This window comes from Natrix helvetica (assembly GCF_964273705.1).
Source record: "Natrix helvetica genome assembly, chromosome: 2".
Lineage (NCBI taxonomy): Eukaryota > Metazoa > Chordata > Lepidosauria > Squamata > Natricidae > Natrix > Natrix helvetica.
The window spans coordinates 155,476,797-155,490,241 of NC_138552.1; the positions used below are offsets into that span (position 1 = coordinate 155,476,797).

The following is a 13,445-nucleotide window of genomic DNA, read 5'->3' on the forward strand; positions in this document are numbered from 1 at the left end:
CCCCTACTCCTTTGCAACATATCCATGAAGTTGCTAGGCTCATGAGGCCATTTAGCAGCATGAAATATTATATCATCAAGATCATATCTTCTCCTAATTGTCCAAGTGATCTTTCCCAGTACCTAGAGGCTGTAAGATTCTGGGTTCAAGTCTGAGTGACTGTGTGCCAGTGACGTGCAGTCAGGTGAGGCAGGTGAGGCACAGCCTCACCACTCTCATCATGAAAAAAAAAAGTAAAAGGAAAAAGCTGAGCTACTTGCTGCCTCACCATGGATGACTCTGCTTAACCTCACTGGTGCTCTCCCTCCCCAAGTGTAGTGACTTCCTCCCCAGGCCCCCATTCATTTCTCTCTCTCACACACACAGCTGGATAAAACTATATAAAAATCTAACCCAGCTTCACTGATTACAAGTTTGAAAAGGCAACGTGGCTCCACCTGCAATCAACTCTGCTTAACCTCACTGGTGCTCTCCCTCCCCAAGTGTAGTGACTTCCTCCCCAGGACCCCATTCATTTCTCTCTCACACACACACAGCTGGATAAAACTATATAAAAATCTAGCCCAGCTTCACTGATTACAAGTTTGAAAAGGCAACGTGGCTCCACCTGCAATTAAACTACACTTGGGGAGGGAGAGCACAAGCGAGCACTGAGGAGACCACAGGAGGAGGCAGGAAGCCAGGCAAAGAGCCATGCTGTAGTACACACACTTCCCCCCAGCCTCTTTCTTTTGGAAGGCTCGGCTCGGCTCCCCTCCGGCTTCTCTGCCTCTCCTCTCACCCCAGCCTGCCAGCAGGAGGTGGTGGGTGGGCTTTATTGTGTTCCAGGCATTTCCCACCCAGACAGCAGGCTGCATTTGCAATGGTGGAGGTGTTTGGGAAAGGCAGCAGGGAATGGGGGGGGGATGGCAGAGGAGCTGCTTTCAAGCCACTGGAAAAGATATCCAATCCAATTTTTGTGTGTGGGGGGGTTTGTTTGAGAGTGAGTGAGAGAGGGAAGGGGTAGGAGAGATAGTCCAATCCAACTTCTGTGTGTGTGTGTGTGTGTGTGTGTGTGTGTGTGTTTGAGAGAGGGGGAGGAAGGGAGAGAGGGAGGAAGGAGGGGAAGGAGAAGAAAAAGAAAAAGAAAGAAGGAGCAAAGGAGAAAAACAAATGCTGTCGCTTTAAATTGGAACTGAGCATGCCTGGCTGTGGAATTCTGGGAGTTGAAGTCCACAAGTCTAAAAATATTTGAAACCCAGCACTGTGTCAGTGCCTCACCAGTCATAAACCTCACCGCACGTCACTGCTGTGTGCTTAGGGGTACCCCCATCCCAATCTTGAGATTTTCTAACTTACATTTTTAATTCCATCTTCCCAGACATAGTTGGTGTATAATGTTCACTTTTATAAGCCCCCAGAGCCACTGAGATTCCATTTATATGCAGTGGTGGGATACAATTGGCGTAACAACCAGTTTGCTGAGCATGTGCTTCACCATAGTGATTATTTCCTGGTCCAATTGAGACTGATTGCCAAGACTGCTAAGATAAATGAATTAATTAAAATGATTCACCTCTGGTGCCTAATGGAGCTGAATGATTTCCAATAATTTCTGCAATAAAACTTTCTTCATTTCAATATAATAATTTACAGCATTTAAAAATAAAACTACAATATTATTAAACCATTGGAATTCTGAAAGTCTTGCTGGGATTACTCAAAAATCTTCAAAGCATACTACTTCTATATTACTTGATGAGAATGAGATAGGTAGTTTTGGAGAAGTCCTACTTTGGGCTTGAAACTGGATGATTAGTGAATTCTTCCACTTAGCCATTTGAATTCTTGGATCCTAAAAATACATACATACATACATACATACATACATACATACATACATACATACATACATACATGCATACACACACACACACACACACACACACACACACACACATATTAAAAAACTCAAAATTGTTATTTCCCAATTGCAACATAATTAGAATGCATTCAGTTTTTCAATTGGTGTGTGTAAAATGAACATATATTTGATGCTATAAAGCTAGTGAAAATATATTGATCAGATTCGCCTTGGTCATAACTAGCAACATCTGTTTTGAAATATTTATGGTTAACACTAAGATGGTCATAGAATTCTTAAGGAAAAATTAGTGAATAGCAGGTATGTCACAAAAGAGTACATTCCTCACTTTATATCTGCTCTTCTTGCTTCTTCAAGTGAACTTTGGGAGAAATAAATTATTCTAATAGCAGAACCTAAGAGCATGCAGAGATTATATTTCTCTGTGTATCATTATTTTCTGGAAAATATAGTGCAATACATATTGATTGAAAATGGTCTTTGAATACTGACAGCAAATTGAGAAGTGTATGAAATCATGCTGAGTTTTATTTCATTTTCTTGTGAAATGCAGGCAGGCAAAATGAAGAAACTCACAAACTAAAGGAGAAGAATATGATAGAATTTGTAATCAATGTAATTACAGATAATGCCTAAGGAACAATGAACAATTTCCTATTGTATCTCACCTCTGATTCTTATGAAATAGTTTAGATTTGTGAAGATTCAAACTTGTTGACACAAATCTTACAGGAAATCTGAACTAGTCAAATGCATTTTTCATCATTCAAGGCATGGCTTAACAGCTAAGAACCAGTCAATCAGGACTATAAATAAAGACATTCTTATGCAAAAATAAGGTAAAAGGTAACAGTGCATTTCTAGCAACAGGGCCAGGCTGTAGTTCCTCCTGTCTGTCCCCTTCAACTTAGACATGAGCCTTAGTCTAATTCAGCGGTTCTCAAATAGTGGGGCGTGCCCCCCTGGGGGGGCGCGAGGCTCCGTAAAGGGGGGCGCGAAGGCTCCCTTTCCATCTGGGTGCAACGGCGGCGGCGGCGTGGGCGAGGCATAATATATCCCGCCTGGAAGTGGCAGCACTTCGCACTGTGGATTTTCATTGGAGCCGCGGGCTGGAGCTGTGCAAGAAGCCTGCTCGGGCGGGGGTGGGAGGGAGGGAAGCATGGCTGTCCCAGGCTTCCCTCCCTTCCCCCCCCCACCCAGCCCAAGCAGACTTTTTGCACAGCTCCAGCCCGCGGCTCTGATGAGTCTCTGAGCAGTCCCCAGCGCTGCCACTTCAAGCCGGGATATATTCTGCCATGCCCTCGGCGGCGTCTTTATGCAGGTAGCTCGCCTCCCCCCCAGCAGCTCCACCGCCAGCATTCCGTCTGGAAGCGGAAGCGCAACAGCCGCTGTTGGGGAAGGGACAAAGGGGCGGCGGTCGCCCGATCTTGCCACCGCCACCCCTTCGCCCCTGGTAACGGCGACTGTTGTGCTGCTGCTTCCAGCTGGGATGCTGGAGGAGCTGCTGGCAGGGAGGGAGGGAAGAAGGGGAGGAGGGAGTAAGGATAGACAAGCAAGAGGGAAAGAGGAAAGAAGGCAAGCAGGCAGGAAGGAGGCAGAAGGAAGGAGGGAAGAATGGAACTGGAAGGGAGGCAGGGAAGGAGGGAGGGAGAAAGGAAGGATAGGAGGATAGGGAAAGAGGAAAGAAGGCAGGCAGGCAGGGGGAAAGAGGAAGGAGGGAACTGGAAGGGAGGCAGGAAGGAAGGGAAGGAGGAAGGAAGGATAGACAAGTAAGAGGGAAAGAGGAAAGAAGGCAAGCAGGCAGAAAGGAGGCAGAAGGAAGGAGGGAAGAATGGAACTGGAAGGGAGGCAGGGAAGGAGGGAGGGAGAAAGGAAGGATAGGAGGATAGGGAAAGAGGAAAGAAGGCAGGCAGGCAGAAGGGAGGGAGGTGCAAGGAAGGAAGGAAGCATAGATAAGCAGGAGGGAAAGAAGGCAGGCAGGCAGGGGGAAAGAGGAAGGAGGGAACTGGAAGGGAGGCAGGAAGGAAGGGAAGGAGGAAGGGAGGGTGGAAGGAAGGATAGACAAGTAAGAGGGAAAGAGGAAAGAAAGCATGTGACTACGGTGGGAGACGAGGAAAGACCGGTGTGCTATGTTATGCAGAGGTGTACTTATAACAATTTTATAGACAAATTATACTATTTACAGTCGCGCGGGGGGGGGGGGCGCGAAATGTTTTCTTCTTCCTAGGGGGGGCATGACAGAAAATAATTGAGAAGCACTGGTCTAATTCCATTACTTGGAAAGATTTAGGTACAATTTGAAGCAGAATACATCGTGGATTGAAACCAGTCCAGGGATGAAATTCAGCAGGTTCTGACAGGTTCTGGAGAACCAGCAGTGGAAATTTTGAGTAGTTCGGAGAACCGACAAATGCCACCTCTGGCTGGCCCCAGAGTGGGGCGGGAATGGGGATTTTGCAGTATCCTTCCCCTGCCACATCCACAAAGCCACACCCACCGAACCAGTAGTAAAAAAAAATGAATTTCACTACTGAACCAATCACATAGATTCAAATTAAGAGATACAAACCTGAACTTGATGGAAGAATACAATGAGAATTTTCATTCTGAGTCTGAATCTTCTCCCCAAAATTTGAAATAGGAAGAGTTTCTAGCATTCACTCTTTTTCCCCCCTTCCCAGGCCCTTCCTCACTGAAACCTCTCATTTAAAAAAAATGTTTGTGGTGGTGCCATGGTTTTAAAGAATGTTATTAGCACTGTAACAAATACCTCATAGTCTACTGCTTGCTTATCTTATAGTAGATTTGTGCAGGAAATCTCAGCTGATAGTGAATTTCATTGCTCATTATTTCAGTGAATAATATATCGAAGAATAACTTTCAGTAATAGTAACAGAGTTGGAAGGGACCTTGGAGATAACTAGTCCAACAACCTGGTCACGTAGATGACCTGTACTAGGGATTTGAACTGACAAACTGCTGACCTTTCTGATTGACAAGCTCAGTGTTTTGGCCACTGAGCCATTCTAGGTGTTTCTGTTAAATTATTTTTTTTAATCTTACTGTGCTTACCTATAATTAGGATATTGTAATCATGCCCCAAAGCTTAAGCCTTCCTCCTTCCCTCTTTCCACATTCATTCCATGTTCCTTGTTTGTAGACCCAACCCTGGGTTCAACACTTTGTCTGAAGGGGAAGCCGGTTACTTAAAGATAAAAATGTGCCACTATTTGATAAAAACAAACTACAAAAGGAAACAATGCAATGTTCTCAAGATACAAAAACCTGTCCTTTATCATTAGAAAATATTTGTACCTTCTGTGAAAGCACTCGGTGTAGACAGGGAAGCATTTGCACTTAAACTAGTCCCTTAATATCTTCTAAGTAGCTGTCACTTTTCTTCCAAGGCAGTAACCATGTACTTCTTTCAGACTTTTTTGCACCTGAAAACTGTTTAATATACTCCTAACCTCCCACTTTGTACTGTATTCCATGTATACATAACTATTGCTTTTCGTCAGGCAAACACTGGCAAGTGTAAAAGACTTGCTTTAAGCTAATGTAGCCTCATACAGTACCATACCAATTCATAATGTTTGTCAATTGAAGTCCTGATGAGAATCTCCTTTTTGTTCTATAAAATCTGTAATATAGATTATTATTCCACAAACATTCCTGCAACACCCCCCTCCACACACTTTTACCTAAATCTTTTTTTTAAAGGAGCAAAAGCATGTAGGTCACTGGTACGTTAAATGCATATTGTTCCCTTATTTATGTATTTTGTTATTGTTACATATATTAATTGCATATATAGAAAAGAGAGAAGCACAGAAATTTACCACTATATTGATGCAATCCAAAATGGTATTGATATTTGGTAAAGTACATTTTATTCTTTGCATCACATTATTTAAAATTCTCTATGAGATCTTATGTGAGATATTAGAATACTAGTGATATTTGGTTACCTATGGATTTTACTAATATTTTTGCATTTCAGTGTTTATAATTTATTAATTTAACAAAGGTTAAATTAATGCTATGGTATCATTACACTTTTTTATATTTTTATGCTTGTTTTATAAGTGCTCAGGGTTATGGTACATAAAGTATATATAATGGGTGGCCAAATAAATAAAATGCTTGACTTTGATAAAATAGCTATTGAAGGCATTTATATATATATATATATATATATATATATATGTGTGTGTGTGTGTGTGTGTGTGTGTGTGTGTGTGTGTTACAACCCCTGGTATGCCCAAATATGGGAGGGAGCTCACTACTCCCTCTTTCTGTCATTCGGCTCATCACAGAAGACCATCCAGGCAGAAAACCATATTTTTATTTTTAATGTTGCCTTTTTATATTTGTGTTGTATTTGTGCTGATAAATAAATAAAGGGAGACTAGTATAGACACACACACACACACACACACACACACACACATGCTGGTCTTGTTGTATTCGAGGTCACTGAAATGCTGAAACGTTGCCAAGACAATCTCAATCTTTCATGGGAAAAGACCTGAATACAACAAGACCAGCATACCTACTCCCGTGAAAATCTACGAAAACAAATATCTTATCTCTATGGGGAGGAAACCTTCCTGCTCACCAGATCCTATGAGAAACTTGAAGTCCGAAGAGCCACCATCTTATGTGACCTCACATTCCTACGCAACTGCCGAGACAAAAGCCTGATCCCCACATGCTTCCAACTAAAATTCCATTCTAAAACTTCAGCCACCAAAAGGATCCTGAAAAGTACTGAATTAGCCCTAATCAGAAACGAACTCCACAGGAAAAGATTCCTACTAGACCAAACCAACCAAGACCTACTCACTTTTCACCTCAAACTCAGCAACAAAATCCACCCAGCACAATGGGACAAATCCAAACAACTAGCCCTCTGGAGAGCTGAAACAGAAACCTCCTACAAGACAGACAAACACACCAACAAATTCCACAGACTAGAAAAACAACAGAAGCCCAACCCCACTACACAGCAACTCATGAAACAAATAGTACACAACATATCAGACAGAACCCTCACCACAGCTGAAACCAATGTCCTTTCCAGAGGATTCATCATATGTGGAGTTGAAGCTACACTCACCAAAATCAACCCAGATGAAGCCAATAAAATCAGACTTGCAGTCAGCAATGTCCTTTGCTCCAGTAATCCACCCAGAAGCAACTTACAGCAACAAGAAGAAATAGCACTCATCAACCTGAGGAAAGACAACAACATAATCATTCTCCCAGCAAAATGAAGGTAACGCCACAGTGGTGATGAACATGTCTGACTACCAAGCCAAACTATCCAACCTACTCTAAGACCCCACTTACAAACCTCTAAACACAGACCCCACCACCTACTTGGAAAAAACTACCAAATCCAAAATAAAAGCCTCTTCCATCAGTGAAGAGATCCAGCAAAGAATCATGCCCAGAGAGAAATCTTCCAGATGCCCCAAACTTTATGGCCTCCCCAAGATACACAAAGAAGGAACACCGCTCAGACCCATAGTCAGCTCCATAGGCTCACCTCTACAGAATCTTGCCAAATTCCTCGCCAAACAACTCCAATCCTACGCAGAATCCATCACCTCACACGTACAAAACTCACTCCACTTCATAGAAACAATAAAGAAACAAAACCTACAACCCAGCGACCTACTCGTGAGTTTCAATGTCATATCCCTCTTCGCCCAAGTGCCTATAAAAGAAGCCTTGATAGCTATCCAGAACAAACACAACCCCCCTAAACACATCCTGGACTTGACCAACCACTGCCTAACCAACACATACTTCATCCATAATGGACAAAGATACAAACAGATAGAAGGAATACCCATGGGATCACCCCTCTCACCCGTCATCGCAAACTTATACATGGAACTTTTGAAACTAACACCTTAGATAAATCTGAACACAAACCCAAACTCTGTCTTAGATATGTTGATGACACTTTCATGATTTGACCACACGGGAAAGAAAAACTGGACAACTTCCTCACACATCTCAACAGCCTACACCCCAAAATACAAGTCACCATGGAAATAGAAGCAAACAACCAACTTCCCTTTCTGGATGTCCTAATCTACAAAAACCCCAATGGCTCCCTAGGACACACCATCTACCACAAAAAACCCCACACCAACCGCTACTTAAACGCACAATCCCATCACCACCCTGCACAGATCAACTCTGTAGCCAAGACCCTCATCTCCAGAACCAAACGCCTAGCCAACAAAGACCACCTGAAAACTGAATTACACACTCTCACAAATGTATTAATCTCCAACGGATTCCAAAGAAAAACAATTACCAACCTAATCCAAAGGGAGACTCCCCCCAAAAACCAAGACACAGAACAGGACAACGGCATTGCCCTCCTCCCTTACATCAAAGGCACAATATCAAGACAGCCTTTAACACTGACCAAAAAAATAGCCAACATCTTAAGAAACCCCAAAGACAAAATCCAGCTAGAAAACCAAGGAGTCTACGAAATACCATGTAAAATCTGCCCTGCAACATACATAGAACAAACGAACAGGAGAATAAATGCACACATCACAGAACACAAGAACGCAGTAAGAAAAAAAGAAAAAACTTCCTCCCTTTTCCAGCACCTTAAAGCTACAGGACATGAAATTAATTTTGAAGGAACCAGGTTAATCTCCAAAACAGAACACTTCAACAAGAGAATAATTATGGAAGCTATCAAAATAGAAAAACACCCCCAGAACATGAATAAACATGATGATACCTCCCGCCTACCAGACATCTGGAAACCAGCCCTAGTCAACAAACGAGCCCTACCCACCACCCAGGCTGTTACAACATGAAACAACAATAAACACACAGCCAGCACCAATCAGCACCAATCTACCAATCATGATAAAACCACACAACCAATCATTCCACTTACTGAAACAAAGACAGCACTCCACACACACCCCACCAAGATTTATAGAAAGACGGCAGCTCCAATCACACTTTAAGCCCAAAACCCAGCCTGAAGATGGCGAGTGAGACTTTGCTAAAACGTTGCCAAGACAATCTCAATCTTACATGGGAAAAGATCCGAATACAACAAGACCAGCATACCTACACCTGTGAAAATCTACAAAAACATTATATATAATGCACAAATGCAACACAAATATAACAAGGCAACATAAAAAAATGGCTTTCTGCCTGGATGGCTCCTAGGGTGAGCCAATAGACAGAAAAGGGAAGCAGTATGCTCCCTCCTATATTTGGGCATACAAGGGGTTGTGACACAATACATATGTGTGTGTGTGTGTCTGTGTGTGTGGTGTATGGTACAATGCCTTCAATAGCTATTTTATGAAATATTGAAATGATACAGAGAGCAGATTTTTACTATTTTTTAAAAAAAATCTATGGAAACAGGAGAAAATTTGTGGTCTGATATTGAAATATAAATTGATATTGGACTTTGGAACCAAACACCATTTGAATTCTATCAGAATGGCATATACAAAGCACTTTCCCTTAAGGTCTCAGAGAGATATACAGAGGCTGTATTATGTTCATGTAGCATCTGTATCTCTTGTTCTGAAAGCTTAAAGGAAAGTGCCTTGTATTTGCCATTCTAATAGATTCTACCTATCTGTTCCTAGAATACCACTTGAGTGCAAGCACCTGGATAGCTCCTAAAGTTAAAAAAAGTGTAAAGCTATTTAAAGTTTAAGGTGGGGAGGGAAGGGAAGGGAGAAGGAAGGAAGGAAGGAAGGAAGGAAGGAAGGAAGGAAGGAAGGAAGGAAGGAAGGAAGGAAGGAAGGAAGGAAGATCTCCGATGTTCTCTGCTAGCTTCTCCGCTATATTCAACCTCTAAAACATTTTTGTGGCTCTAGAACTCTTTAATTTTGGTGGAAAAACTAACAAAATTCATATCCAATTTTTAGTGGTTTTATGGGGTTTTTGTTAGTTTACGTTCTGCTCAGAGTCCACTGGAAATAGGTGGCCAATAAGTTTAAATAACAGTGATAGAATAAGAATAATTTGTGTAATCATTCCACCTCTATAAAATTTTCCCACAAAATGTTAATTGCCAGAAAATATTTGCCTACCAGGTGCATCACAATATTGCGTGAAATTTGGTTAATATTTTATTAAATGTAGTTAATAACAAAAAAGTTGTTATATTATGCTATGTTTATGATACACCAAATATTCATTCTCTTGCTTCTAAAATGAGCCTATTCCTCCTTTTGCTACTGTGTGTCGTGTTTAATTTTTTAGCTGTTGCCAGAATTAATTTGATTTTCTGCTTCACCTCATTGCCTGATTCTGATCATTAAGTTAATCAGCAGCACAGTATGTATCATAGTTATCCAAGGAACAGTCCAGGTTTTTAATCTTTCAATTGTTAGTAATCAGATTTGTCATCTTTCAGTTGTGATAAGTCAATGGATCCAAATTATTTTCATGGTTTCTCTTTAGAATCCACCTAAAAAGAATGAACGTTTCCTTCCATGTGACGCAGAGATCAAAAATTGCTGAGTTGGTGCAAGTGCTTATTTTGCTATCACTACATGGGTCAGGAAATGAATGTGTCCATAGATATTGAAACACTTAAGGCCTCTTCTCACATTATTTTACAGATTGAAGGGCTCTCTCACTAATCACAGGAAAGCAGTTTATTTTCAAACCCAATCTACAACCAGCTGTTTCCATATTTTTGGAGCACTTAACTCTTTCTCCAATAAGATGCATATAAGAATAACTTTCCAGACAATATTTTCATTAAGAGTTGTGTTTTGCAGGAGGATCCCATTTAAAAAACATATTTTTAAAGGCAAAGGGGCATTTAACTCAAGCTAATAGATTACCTTGCATTTGTGTTCCAGCAATGTCAAACATTGAAGGGATGCAGTGGCTCAGTGGCTAAGATGCTGAACTTGTCGATCAGAAGGTCGGCAGTTCGGTGGTTCGAATCCCTAGCACCGCGTAATGGAGTGAGCTCCCTTTACTTGTCCCAGCTTCTGACAACCTAGCAGTTTGAAAGCAAGTAAAAATGCAAGTAGAAAAATAGGGACCACCTTTGGTTGGAAGATAGTGCTCCGTGCACCTTCGATGTAGTCATGCCTGCCACATGACCATGGAAATGTCTTCGGACAGCGCTGGCTCTTTGGCTTTGAAACAGAAATGAGCACCGCCCCTTAGAGACAGGAACGACTAGCACATATGTATGAAAGGAACCTTTACCTTTACTTTAATGTCAACCAGTCATAATAGTGTGCAGTATTGAAGAAGGCACTGGTTCTCACCAGATTTGTAATGACTAAGAAATAGCATGGCTAATTTTAGAACCATTCATATCAGGTGTACATCTACAGAAATTAGTTAATATGACATGGAAATCTGCCCTGCAGAAATTCCTTGGGATAAGAGCAAGGAAGTTGGGTTTCCTCGCCACAGATTCAGCCTGTCCAATTTAATAATGTTGCTCTTCAAATTGAATTGGAACTTCTAGGCACAAGAATCTTCTCCATGTGGGATGTTCTTCCTGTTGTCATGGGAGTATCCCGTAAGGTCCCTTATTCATCTGAATGCACCAAACATTAACATACTATTCCTAGCATAAAGTTGGTGGGGGTGTTTCTCTTTGAAATCATTATGATGTGCTCATGCAGGTCTGAATCTCGTTCTAATATCATTAGTAGAAAGAATAGGTGAAATAGTAAACTGGTCACATGATTGAATGTGTTTCCTTCAGGCTTCAGGATATTTCTGCTTTTTACTTTCTCACATGATAAATCAAGTGATTGAACTGAATGGAATAGAAAGATAAAACCTGTGTGAAGTCTTACTTGAGGAGACCACAGAAGTTGTCATCCTTTTAAGCTGTGGTCCTATATATTGTACTCTGAAATAAATCTGATATTGGCTTCTAGTTTTAAGAACACAAATATAATTTCACTGTTAACTTCCATCTTCTGAAATAATTGTAAGTATTTGCATAGTAAATGTATACTCCAAAGAGTCTTTTAGAATGCATACTGAAAGAACAGGGAGCTCATAACTCTATTATTGGTGAAAATATACAAATACATAGCAACACACAAGTGTCTTTCCACTCTAAGTCATAAACAGTGTGGGTTCTATTTTATTAAAAGAATAGATGCACCATGCGTTTAAAGAACGTTGTCACCAAAAAAAAGACCAAGGCTTGCTTTCTTCCATTATCTGATTTATGTTAAAAAAAACATTTTTATCAAGTGATCTATTGTTGTTAAGCACTAAATCTTTAGTTTGTTGCTGAAATCGGTTCTCTACAGCCTGTGTACACCTGTTGTTATTTTTTTATAAAAAGAACCTCTTTATCATCCAGCTAGCAGAAAAATGACAAAGTCTGCAATCTTGAAGCCATGGAAATAAGTCTCATTAATCTCAGCGGAGCTTATTTCTGAGCATGCTACTTAACCGTATTTCTTATATAGGATTGGGCTACTATTTATAGCTCAGGAGTAATATGTAATTAGGTGACTGAATAAGAGATAGTTCTTAGAACTCTCTGCATGACTGGGTAAATTGGATGGAAATTGGGTGCCTTGGTTTGCTGAAAAGTTATACTGAACCACATATAGTCTTTATGCAAAAAAAATTAAGTTTGGTTGGATGATTACAGCTTTATAATGGACATATTGGTTTGCTTCTCTTTTAGTGATTTGCAACTTCCTGTTTTAGATCAGGTCTTTTCAACACCAGATTTGTATATTTGAGAGAATACATGTTGGAAATCATAATATTAATTAATGATTGAGAACACCAGGAAGCCCCACTGGGTAATGATATCTATTCTGTAAAACATTTTGCATTGATTCTAGTTCAAAAGGCAATAAAACAAAAGGTTAATAAGAATTTCCCTCATCACTGTTCAATGTTAATTTCGGGTATATTGCCAAACATTTTCATCTCTTCTACAGTTTTTATGGAAGAAAGTATATATTTTTCAAAGAAAACAGTAAATTGCATCAAAGCATTTCCCCCGTTTTGACTAGTGATCTGATAGAGGGTATAATAACACATGTATTAATTCTTTCTGAACAGTGTTTATGGCTGTCCTTTGGCAAAAAAAAGAAAAACCCAAGAGAAGCAACCCCAAGAACCTGCCCCCAAAAGAAAACCATTTGTGGTTAAAACGGACAACTCTTCAGTAGATGAATGTTATGAAACAGATGGAACTGAAGAAATGGATGATAAAGAAGAGGACGAGGAGGAGGAAGAGGAGGAGGAGGAGGAAGAGGACTATTCTGATGATAACGAAGAACAAGGTGATGAGGAAGAGGAGGATGAAGAAGTAGATAGGGAAGAAGAGGAGGAGGAAGAGGAGGAGGAGGAGGAAGAAGAAGCAGATGAAGTTGAGGAGGAAGAAGAAGAGGAGGAGGAAGAAGAAGAAGAGGAAGATGAAGAAGAAAGTGGTAATGATCAGTGTATTAATAAAAAACGTTCCACGTGCATTTTGTGTTAATCTTCCAGTATGGAACGGTGAGATTTAACAGTGTACCTTTCATTAAGACTAATAGAAAGCATATTT

The 13,445-nt window shown here is 40.7% G+C and overlaps 1 protein-coding gene across 12 annotated transcripts in view; it reads left to right on the forward strand.

Annotated features, from left to right (window-relative positions):
- Positions 1–13,445, forward strand: part of MYT1L (myelin transcription factor 1 like) — a 273,439-nt gene that overhangs the window by 173,268 nt on the left and 86,726 nt on the right. For 11 of the 12 annotated variants that reach the window (XR_014174569.1, XM_081943660.1, XM_081943662.1 and 8 more), the window contains one exon: positions 12,959–13,339. Coding sequence is in view for 11 of the 12 variants with exons in the window: in XM_081943660.1 (XP_081799786.1) it covers positions 12,959–13,339 (381 nt within the window). In the remaining variant the exon portion in view is untranslated. The remainder of the gene's footprint in view (positions 1–12,958; positions 13,340–13,445) is intronic. The other variant, XM_081943665.1, reaches the window with a different exon arrangement.